The 12104-nt window shown below is 38.4% G+C and overlaps 1 protein-coding gene across 2 annotated transcripts in view; it reads left to right on the top strand.

Moving 5' to 3' along the window:
- The window catches only part of PIK3CA (phosphatidylinositol-4,5-bisphosphate 3-kinase catalytic subunit alpha), a 44845-nt gene extending 35968 nt beyond the window's left edge, over window positions 1-8877 (top strand). For both annotated transcript variants that reach the window (XM_065072917.1, XM_065072918.1), the window contains exons 19-21: window positions 185-302; window positions 463-614; window positions 1737-8877. In XM_065072917.1, the coding sequence (XP_064928989.1) occupies window positions 185-302; window positions 463-614; window positions 1737-2007 (541 nt within the window). In that variant the 3' untranslated portion in view covers window positions 2008-8877. The remainder of the gene's footprint in view (window positions 1-184; window positions 303-462; window positions 615-1736) is intronic.
- Window positions 8878-12104: the final 3227 nt, after the last annotated feature.

Below are 12104 nucleotides of genomic sequence, written 5' to 3'. Positions count from 1 at the left end.
ACTTTTATTTTCAGAGTATGCTGAATTTCTTCTTTACCTTGATAAAGTGTTAAGGTCCAGCAACTCTGCTTCATTGAGAGAAGATAGTATAAACTGGTTCTTACTTAATAGGGATGGGGGGAAAATCTGCACATTTATTATTGAATATCTGTAGGAAAATATCTCCTTTGCTTCTTTTCCATAGGTATGATGCAGCTATTGACTTGTTTACACGTTCTTGTGCTGGCTACTGTGTTGCTACCTTTATACTGGGCATTGGTGACCGTCACAATAGTAACATCATGGTAAAAGATGATGGACAAGTAAGATACATTTTTCGAAAAATACAGCCTAATGTCATCTCTCACTTTGATATGAGTTTGTTTTAAAAAAAACCCATCTGAACTATAAGTGCTGAATTTTGCTATGACATCAATTAAACAAGGAATTACTAATCTTAAAATACCTTTCTGTCTTTCCAAGCTGTTTCACATTGACTTTGGGCACTTCCTTGATCACAAGAAGAAAAAATTTGGTTATAAAAGAGAACGTGTGCCATTTGTCTTAACACAAGACTTTTTAATAGTGATTAGTAAAGGAGCCCAAGAATGTACCAAAACAAGGGAGTTTGAAAGGTGAGCCTGTTTTTAAGCATTTAACTTCCAGAGTATATACCTAAAATGCACTTTACTACTGGTGACCTTTAATAACTAGACATTTTAACTGAAAAGTAGTATTTTAATTGGTTTGCAGTGGATATGTTCTAATTCTTTAGTTGGAGATCAGCCATCCACTTGTAAATCAGTGGGTGGTATCAGTGCTAATGTGGCCTTCAGTTCATGAAACCCCACTTTAGCTTTGCAGGGTCAGCACACATGTGAATATATAAATTCTTAAATATCTGAATTTTTTTAATTTAACACGTAAAGTCCTCTTGGGATTGTGTATCTGCAAAAACTGAGAATCCTTATATGTCAGGTATAATGTAGTCACTCAGCAATATTTCTCTCTCCTGTAGCTGTTGTGGTATCAGCTCTTCAGCTGGCTTTTATAGTTTGTGACATTCTGCAGAACCTCCTAAGAAAGGAGAACTTTAAAATAATAATAGTAAATAAATATGTAAATAAATCCTGTTTTTCTAGAGATCCAGTCTTTGAGAAGTTTCTATTTTAATTTTAATTCCATTATGTTGTGGGCTTGGAAGACAGATTTTGAGTTCTAGTATCTGAATGCTGTAGTGAAGCTTTTTTGCATTTTTTTTTCTTAACCTGACTTCAATTAATGATTCCAGCATACACTGGCATTTCTTGCCCAATATTGTGATACTGCAAACGCATTATCCAGAGTATCTAGTGCTCTCATAAAACTATGGGTGAGAAGTGCGTCCCTGATAACCAGGAAAGCACTGTTTGCAGCAGCATGTCAAGAAATGTGCTTTGAAATCTGCAGTGTCAGTAGCAATGACTAAAATAGCTCTGTGAACTCCCAGAAACATGTGTGGAACATTTGCATGGATGGCAAATGAGGTTTTAGGCTGGAAAGCCTGTCTTCAGTTTGGCTGCTGGTTACTCTGACCACTGCTAATTCTTACAGAAATGAAGATAATCTAAGTATGAAGATGAGGAAGTTTCCTCAGCAACATTATGGTGTTCTTATTAACTTAACTCCCAGTTACCTGAAAACTGTTTTGGAGGTGAAGAAGTAATATGCATCTAATAAGGAAATACACTGAGCTTTTTTTCCCCTGTCTCTTCCAGGTTTCAGGAGATGTGTTATAAGGCGTATCTAGCAATTCGGCAGCATGCCAATCTCTTCATAAATCTTTTCTCCATGATGCTTGGCTCAGGAATGCCAGAACTGCAGTCATTTGACGATATTGCATACATTCGAAAGACCCTTGCGTTGGACAAAACAGAGCAGGAAGCTCTTGAGTACTTCATGAAACAGATGAATGATGCTCACCATGGTGGCTGGACAACAAAAATGGACTGGATCTTCCACACAATAAAGCAACATGCTTTGAACTGAAATGAAAGGAAAGAAAACAAGAACTGATGGCCCGCTTTGTGGGTACTGCACTGTTAATACCTGTTAGAAGCAGAGACTGGTTGCATAGGAATTGCACAAACCACGAACAACATTAGAATTTATGGCAAGAAAAGAGATGAACTGCTCAGACAACTGTTGAAAAATAATGTAAAACAGGGTTTCAGATAGCACTAAAATTGTACACTTCAAAAAATAAGCTTTAGTATGATGTGTGACTTCATGTTATGCCTTAAGCCCAAAAAGGTAAACTTGGAAGAATGTTTCCTTTTTTCATTTGATAGGATAAATTAGAAGGAAAAAAGAAAATAGTGCTAGCGTGAACATAGAGTCCATCACATATTACCTTAGATCTGGTACAGCAGCTGGAGACTATGCTGGATTGAGAAGAGTGGAGAGAATTCAAATGACAGGGAATATTTAAATGCAGCATAGTTTGAAGGGAAGGAGTTTTAAGCTCAAAGATCTAAAAACAATAGTGAGAGGACAGTGCCTTTTAAATGTGCTCAGAGGCATTAACATTCATGGGGTTTAGATGACCCTTTGATTTCTGGGTCAGTCATCTGCACAGTTTCTGAAAGCAGTAGGAAATAGGCCTGTTCCATATGGTGTTTCTTCTGCTCAGTATTTCTAGGGGTGCAATTCACAGCTTCACGAGGGAACTCCCTATCATCCCCAAAAACTGGCTAACCTGGAAACTGAATGGTCAGAATTGGGTTTAGTGCAACAGCGTTGTAGTGTTCATCTTAGGTTTGCTTTAATCTAACTTGAACTGAATAGATTTTTTTCATACATGTTTTCCAGAACCTAAAGAAAGGTGAGTTATTAAAATTATTGAAAGATTATTTTTTTATAAAGGCTATTTATATAATAGGAACTATTATTAATATATATTCTTTATTTACATGATTTGTCCAATATTCAATCTTTTAATTTTGCAGCCCAGTTCTATCTGTTCAAGATTCCCGTTTCCATTAATGTCACTGAAGGTGACCAGAGATATACTCCTAGGACCAAATTCAACCCTGGTGAAAGAGGATACAAGTACCGTTGAAGCAGTGGGAGATAAACCCACTAATGCCAGTGGTGAACTTGGCCTAAGTCTCTTCAAAAAAATTTTGGGCATCACTCTCTACGTTACTGAAGTGATATGCTGACTATTCAAGGAACGTACATTTAAACCCTCAGTCTTTGGGTCCGCCATTTCTCCTCTTTCTCTTCCTCATTTGGAAGTGGTTGTTTAATCCAGTAACAAATACATCAGAAATAGCAATTTAGATTTTCAATATGATGAATAATAAGCAGTTCAACATACAGCAGATACGTTGGCTAGCTCAAAGCATGTAGAGTTACCAAACATTTTATAGCTGTGTCTCTTTTGTGTGTGTGTGTAATATATATTTGTAAATCTAGTTGTTGTCCTCTAACACAATTATGATGTGTGCAATCAATTAAATTGGCACCACTTTTTCAAACTGTTCAGAGTACCGAGGATTTCAGTTTGCCCTTATGCACAACTTCAGGTAGGACTGATTTTCTAATTATGAAACAGGTTTTTTAATTAGTGAAACCCATGATTTTGGGGGTGATGCTCATCCTGACATTTTAAACTTGCTAGATTGGCAGCACTTGGAGTGAATTCCAGAGGTCTGGGGCTTTCAGGGGTTCAGCTCATTCACTTGCAAACACGCACCGAGGTGCCACTCAAAGTGCAATACCCCATGTAATATAAAATACGCTGACAGCTGGTGTTAGATTAGAATATAAGTATATAAATAAACTGTACATTGTGCAGGCTGATGAGGTAATGAGTGGTTGGCTTCATTTAGCGAATTGTAATATATGAAAGATGTGCAATCGGTTACATTATGAAAGACTTTGGGGATTGTCTAGCCAGGGCTTTGGTCTTTGAAGACACTTTCATAGTCAAGATCCCGCAGTTGAATACTGCACACATGGATACTTGATGTTGTGGGAGAAGCCTGATTTTGTGAAAACTGCAGAAGTTCAAAGAATAGTATGGGGAATGTGAAGTTTTATTTCATTAGTTCTATGAAATATTTTGGACTAGTCCAATAGACTTCCCATTGCTCATTTTATTGACTGTTACATATTCCTTTTTGTTCATATGAATATTTTAACTCTTGCTAACCTTGGTCATACTTTCTAGAGCAAAATTACCCTTGTAAATATTACTTGGCGGTCAACACACTAATGGTTTAGCTCTTCTAAATCATGGCTTAGCTTCAATTTAAATTTAGTTCACAAAATCTGAAACCCTGTTGGCTGTAACTCTTAATTTAACTGAGTAAAACTTGCACAAATGCCATATTAGGTGCTACATTATCCTTATTTATCTGGTATTGAAACAATGCTTTACCTCACTTCTCTAAGAGATGGTCAGCCTTTTGCAGCCTGGATGAAAAAGTGTATTCAAATGTATTGGATGAGCCCAGCTTATTTTGTACTTTGCCATTTTCTAGCTATTTACTTCTGTAAATATGAGTATAAATGTCTTTCAGTTCAAGCATACAGTGTTCTGCACCCTTTTTGCACAAACAGAAAGGTAGGAGGAATCAGGCTTTGTGTCCAGAAGTTAATGCAACTAAATGCTGTACACGAGCTGTAGAAATTATTGTGAACATCAGATAGTAAAAGAAAGGAAACTTCATAGTGATACAGACATAACAATTTGAGATAATTATAGCCTTTAAATAAAAAAAAAATAGGAGGAGCTCATGGGCTTCAAGCAGTTGTTCTTACCATAACCAGGATGGGCATTTGAAAAACGTTCTGCCAGTCTTTCAGGAAAGAAAAAAACTTTAAGCTTCAAAGTATTGAACCCTAATTACCTTTTCCTGTTGTGCCAGTTTTGTGCTGATGTAACTTGACTGAAGATAGTGGAGGTACTATTTACTTAGATTGCTGTAAAAATGAGAGGGTGTCATCTGTTCTCAGTATCAGAAATCAGAGCTGCTCACAGACTGTGAAAGCACCTGTAACTGACCTCGAGATTTTAACAGAGATTGCGTAGGATTTGGATTTTTTTAACTAATCCCACTACATGGAGTTTTGAAAACGTGCCCTTTTATTCTCACAGCTGCACGAAACACTAAGTAGCTTATTCTGAGCTTGAGTTGAATCTGACACCTCACTCCTGCAACACTTGGTAGTGGGGCTACCAGAGCAAGGAGCCCAGCGTTGGGCTGTGTCTTTTATTACAAAGCGCTGGGAAATTTAGTGATTTAGTGAAATACAAATTTAAGGACAGTAACTTTTTCAACTGTGAAACTACGTTTGATTTAATGACAGAACAGGCTGGTGCCTATGCGTTTTTCTTAAAAATATGTTGCTTTCCTAAAGGTAGCAGAAGAAGCACCTGTACTGACTTAGGTATGCACGCTTTTCTGTTCTGAAGGGGTGCAATAAGGTTTTTTCCATAGGTGACACAGACTTTCAGTACAACTTACAAAAAATCATTTCAATTAAAACAAAATGGTGAGTGGTTTGGCATCTTGTGGAGAAGATATAAGCCTGCATCTTAACAGCAATATAGAAATTACCAAGCTTGTAGAGAACTTTGTATGTGATGACCCTACTGTTAGTGGTTTGGAGGATTGTTTTGGAGTTTTTTCCAACTTTCCCTTTATTGTAAAATATTAAATACCTGTAAGGTGGTCAGTAGCCCATGTTTGTTGACAATTTGAAGGTATTTTCTTTGCTTTGTCATTTTATAACTGGCATGTTCCAACGTCTGTTCTTAATAATAATTGTGAATGCCTCCTGTTTTGCATGTCTGTACAGGTTGCAGACCTGGGCTGGACCCATTCAAAAAGCAAATATCAAAAAAGCCACTTGAAATTACTGTTTTGTTGATGTCTTTGACATCTTGAAAATGCTTCAAGTTAATGCAAATGGAGTGGTATTGCAGAAAGAATTGTAACTCGCTGCTTCTAAGATTTATTTTTTAACTTGTTTTAGTTTTACTTGAATGGAAGAACCACATTTTTTTTTTTTAAATACTATATAGCTGTGGATGTTGTTGCAGATTTATGAATCCAGATTTAATTTTGCAATACATGTTTCATACAAATAATGAATTTGTATTTTTTTTGTGCTGAAAGTTGTCTCTATTTAGGTAAGGCTCTGTCTGTCCACAATGATGTGTAGCTCATCACCCCTGCGGCTGGTGTGGGGGTTTTGGTTTGGGTTTTTTGGTGTTTTGCTTTATTTTTTACATCTGTGTTAATGAAGGGAAGCCAACTGGAAACTCGATATAGAAGTTCTCGATCTGCATACACTAACCCATCTATAGGTGCTCTGGTCTTTGAGAAATTCTCATTTCATTTATGCTGATATAACACTGACTTCAGGTTGCTCTTGATTCACAACAGCATATGAAATCAGAATTAGACTATATGTATATTAGACTCCCAGGTTACTTATGAATAAGATTCAGTATGAAAGGCACTCTCTAAATGAGAGGAATGTTTACTAGCAGCCCAGACAAACACTTGACAATTTTACTTTAGCCTTCTCAGCTCTCTAATTCATGCCTGCTGTAATCTTGTCTATAATTACTTTCATTCCTGAGACTTCCAGGATTTTTATTGCTTGCTACCTTAAATGTTTCCTCTTCCTGCTCTTTCATCGTATAAAGACTTGTTGAACCCATGCTCAGGAAGAACAGTTGTTCTTAATTTGCAGTGCAATATTCTTGACTCCTGAGCTTTATGGGATAGACTTACAGAAGGATGAGCTCTTGCTGTATTAGCAGCCCTGAGTCTAAGCCAGAGATGGATCCCTCTGTCCCTATTTCTTCGCTCTCCACCACCTCTCTCCCCAAAAAACAAACATGCCCATAGTGTGAAACAATATCAAATATTTGTAAGAGAAGGTCAATTGAAGCAATGCTCTGCCTGTACTTTGAAGCCAACATCCCCATTGGTTTGCATAAATGTGTCTTAAGTTTAAGTGTCCTTACTGTCACTTCTGTATGTACTGCAATATTCTTTTAGCATAAAGGTGGCAAAAAATACACCAATTCTATCTTGACTGTTTCTGAAATTCTAGTGCCAGTTCCCCAGTAGCTATTAAACTGGTTTAGGAACCATTTAGTTCAGTGCAACTGTGTTCAGTTTTGTTAGGAATTTGTTCTAGTATTAAATTCATCACAGTTAAACCTGACCTAATCATATTGCTGAAGTTATAGAAAGCCTAATTCAAGGAGAAGCTATTTCTTCTAAGAATCTTCTGTCTGCTGTAGTTTAGTTAATCCATAAGAGCCAAAACATGGATATTCATCACTGCAGTCTCATTCTGGTTTGTTTATTTGGTTTAAGTATGTATAATCTCTTCCCAGGCCTTATTAATAGCGTTCTATATCCTGAATTATCAACTGCCCCAGGTTGTCTAGAGTTGTCTTACTGTTTCATTAGGGGCAGGGGAAAGAAGAGGAAGGGAGGAGGAGATGAATCCTCTTCTTTCTTGTCTTACAGCCACTGTGGTTCAAATCCTTCATCTTCTCTTGTGAAGATAAATGTTGAATTCATCACCTGGAAGTATCATCTCTTCCCCTTGCCCTCTTGCACCTCTGCAAGCTTTAACTCTGAATATCCGCATACACTATTGAAATCCATTTCTCTGATGGAGAAAAGGATTTAAAATATTGCAGTCTGCTGTCCTGGATTCTCAGGCTTAACATTTTGAAAGTATTGTGGTCATTGCAACTGACACCACAATCACAAGAACTTCCACAGAATCGCATAAATTCACTGAGGTTGGTGGAGACTTGTGGAAATTGTCCAGTCCAGCAGCCCTGTTGGAGGCAGGATCAGCCAGAGCAGGTTGCCCAGGCCGTCATCCAGTTGGGTCTAGAGCCTGTCTGAGAAACAAGAGTCCACAGTAAAAGCTTTTCTTAATGTTTATATGAAATTTCTTCTGTTTCGTTGCCTAATGTCCGTTCAGTGGGCAGCACTGAGAAATGCCTCGCCTGTTGTCTTTCCTCCTCTCCATCAACTATATACATTGACCTGATGCTCCTCAAGCTTTCTCTTCACTGGGCTGAACAATCTCAGCTCTCTCAGCCTCCCTTCATCATCTTCATAACCCTTTGCTGGACCCATGCCAGTATGTCCATGGCCAGTTTATACTGGGAGCGCTGGACCCGGCACTCCAGGTGTGCTTCCCCCGTGCTGAGCAGAGCGCAGGTTGGACGTTCACCTCCCTCCACCCGTGGGCAATGCTTGTCCTAAGGCAGGGGAGGATCCTGGTGGCATTTTGGATAAACAGAGCCCGGGAGGGTGTCATCTCCTGATGCTTAGATGTAACTTTGAAGCTAGAAGCATTACATGTCTGCGTCAAAAGGAGAGCACAAACACCCACCAGTGCTTGAAATATCTCTTAAAAATGAGGCAATTACCTTTGAAATAACCACTACTAGGGGGTGGGAGGGATGTTGCCATGTGTATGTAATTCTGTAATAAAGGTCCTGTGGTAAAGTAGTTAGAAAGCAAGACATTTTTAGTAATAATGGGCCAAAAAAGTATTTAAGATGCAGAAAGATGCATGTGTTGTCATACTGAGAATAGTCTTGCAGTACTTTTTTTTTTTAAAAAAAAAAAGCTCTTTTTCCCCTTCTGCTGTGCTATTCAAGTAACAAAAGTTTGGCCTATGATACTTCTTGTAGTTCATGTTCATGGGAAGCTGTAAAAAGTCTGCTTTTTATTTATCTTTGCAGTCTGTATCACATGCTGTTTATTAAAAAAAGCCCTACTTTTGTTTGGTTTTTATCACACTTTTGAGTGTTCATGTATATACTAACAACTAAATTAAAACAATATGGTTGGTACACTTGTGAATTCTGAAGTGAGAGTTTAAGGAATCCTCAGTCTTGGCGGTGTGATTTGGTGCTGCAGCTCTGCCTTTAGAAAATGGCTACAAGATAGAAATGGCATACATGTTAATTTGTAGGGGGGAACAGAAATAGAATTTGCATTATTTATGAGTGGGAAGTCTTAAATGCACATGGTGTTGGTTCTTGTACATGTTGATCTTCAAAATAAGTAACATATTTTAAATGTTGGCTGTAGAAGTTGTGATAAGAGAGCAGGTGCTGTTCAAGTGTTTTAGCTGGATGGTTCTAAAGCCTCTGCTAAAACCAATCTGGTTTGGTTTTGAAAAATATCCTTCCTGCTTTTGTTACCAAAAGTATAGTTTATAAAACAAACTAGGTTTATTTTTGTATCCAGTACTAGTTTTGAAAGAGTGAGAAAAGTCTCTGGGAAATGATGCACTGGCAAATACAAGAACAGGGGGCTGCAGTGGAATTGCTTGCATGGACCTGTTGGTCACCCTGGACTTTGGTTTCCAACAAACTATTATCATGGGGAGGGATTTGAGCTCTTTTGCTGAGAATTTCACTTGTTTTGAGGGATGAAGGAAGTGTCAGGGTTTTTAATCATGTCGCTTCTATACATCTTTGTCCCCAATAAGCTTTGAACTTTGTAGATGAGTCAATTTTATTTCTGATCAGCACTGCTTGGAAAAGGGCTGCGTTCCAGCAGGTGCTCAGTCTGCACTGGATTTGAACTCTGTAAAAAAAAGTTACATCCTTACAAATAAAAGGACATCATTATCCTTACATTTATTTTGGAGCTGAGCTCTAGTCTGGAGAGCGTGAATCCAAGTATGGTTAGTGATTTTGGAGTAGCTAGTTCCAGTAATCTGGACTAACTTCTGTTTATTACAGCATAAGGTGAGTTTTACCTTTTCCAGTAACTATGAAATGGTTATGAGTGGTTACTGCCTTGTTTTAAGTGCACTGGATGGTTCAGGGAAAGGACATGATTAGTTCTTGCTCAAATACAAGTTTCAGACTTTACTGCATTACCGTGTTGTCTTTTTTTGGTAGTTCTAAGTCTCAATCCATAAAGCATCAAAAATATGGAAAATTTGCAAAATAATGCTGGTGAAACAGAAGGATGACTTGCAAAGTTTGCTTTAGCACGGGGCCTCAATAAGCTCTCCTGATTTTATGTGGGGAAATCACTCTGGTTTCCAACCTGATTTGGAGAGACTTGATCCAAAATCTGAACCCAGGGCAATAAAAAAAAGGCAGGAAAACTGATGCTAGACAGGATGCCTCAGGTGATCTCCTATATGTCCTTTTAAACACTAACAATCTACCTTCAAAGATTATCATGAGCTACAATTACTGCTTTCATTGAAGAAAAAAAATAGTTTGCCCCATTCTTATTTCAGTAAAGACACATCCCTGCGAATTGAAACGAGCATCTGTGTGAATCACTGAAACCGGAAGGTGGATATCACACAGCATTTTCTGTATTTTCACTTGGAATGGGTTCTGGGTGATGAAACCCTGACCCAGAGCTGTCTGAACAGCCTGAGCACATGGTGGTTAAAAAAAGAAAGAAGACTCATTTAGACTTTTCTGTCTGAAGCTTTGATGACACTGTTTGATGTTGGTGACTTTGAACTCAATCTGCAGCTTCAAAGCGGATTCTCCTCAGATGTTTGCCTTTCACTCCAAGTCTTGTCTTTTTATCTGACATAGGTGGTGTTGGGCTGTGCTGCTTTGTGCGGAGAAGCAATCAAACAAAGGTACAGAGATGCGTTGTGCTGCATGTGGAAGGGACGTGGTTGGTCTTGTTCTGTCTTGCCGAGCAGGACTGAATTCAAAGGAAGGGGTTTGGTGTGTTTTGTGGGGGATGGGGTGGGGGGTGTTCTGTGTATTTTGTTTGGTGGTGGTTGTTTTCTTTTTTCTGTTTTTTGTTATTTGTTTGTGGGGATTCATAGACTTATATTTTTTTAACCTTAGAAAACTACGGATTGTAAATTCCCATTACTACCCTCTGCTGGCAACTGGGGAAAGTGTGTGGGTGGTTTTATTTATTTTTTTTTTTTCCTTTTTGGAATGTTTACCCAGAAAACTTTTGGTGTATAGAGGGATAAATATGTTGGCATGCACCCATTTGGGTGGCTGTAGCCAGTAGATGAGAACTTGAACACAAACTGTCCTGGTGAAACCTCAGCAGAGAACAAACTGACCTGGGATGCCAAGATCTTGTTTGATTGGCAGTTCAGCTCCAGAGATAATAGATACACCGCATTTGTTTCTGAGGGCTCAGCGGTGTGTGTTCACAAGGATACCTTTACTTATAGCCGTGCTGCTTACTGTCAAAACTTCTGTGTGATCGCAGGATGAAGCTCTTTCTATGTGGCTCTAACCAAGTCACGTCACCCTAAAGGTACATTTCCAGCTTTCAGGACAAAGGCTAAAGGTAGGATTTTATAAACTGAGTAAATCCAGTCTCTCCTTCTAGCTACTGAATAAAACTGAGGCTAGAAGCAGGGTGTATATATATACATATATATATAATTTTACTCATCACTAGAGCAACAGCATTAGGGATGTTGCGGATACTCTGCTAATTGGAAGCTTGATCTTAAAATTAGGTAGCTTCAGGCTAAGCAAGAGCAGAATAGCTCCACATATGGAATTCCATGCTCAGTTTTAAGTCATCAAATTAAGTGACAGTAACGGTCTCCCTGGTGTCTTCAAGATAAATGAGTTACTTTAAACAGTATTTTACTCTTTTGAAAAATCTCCTGTTTTGTGGAGAAATAGAATTTACTGCTCTATACTGTGGCATAAAAATGCAAAGATGCAATGGGAAAAAGAGGATTTTTTTGTGTGTGTGATTATGAATTTGGAAAATTTTGAAAGGGGAAGTTGCCTATTTTAATTCTCCAATCCTTATTTTATATTGATTTGCCTATACAGGAGCTTCTCTGTTGTTACAAAAACTATATTTTTGTGTTATGAGGTTCTTGCTTTGACATCACCCCCTCACATGAGCCTGCCCTCTCCAAAATGAGGTTATATGCTACCAGACGCTTTACAAGCCACGAACAAAGCCTCTATATGAAAATGAGCTGGAGAACTCCTCCGAGCAGTTAGTTTGCAGCGGTGAGATGCCGGCATCGTGTAAATTGACACGAACTAACGGTTTACGTTGCCCCCCCGCGGTTGCTATGGCGACGGACAGGCGGTGCCT

This window comes from Columba livia, chromosome 9, assembly GCF_036013475.1.
Source record: "Columba livia isolate bColLiv1 breed racing homer chromosome 9, bColLiv1.pat.W.v2, whole genome shotgun sequence".
NCBI lineage: Eukaryota > Metazoa > Chordata > Aves > Columbiformes > Columbidae > Columba > Columba livia.
Note: the sequence above shows the minus strand (reverse complement) of the source record. Positions and strands in the feature narration are given on the sequence as shown.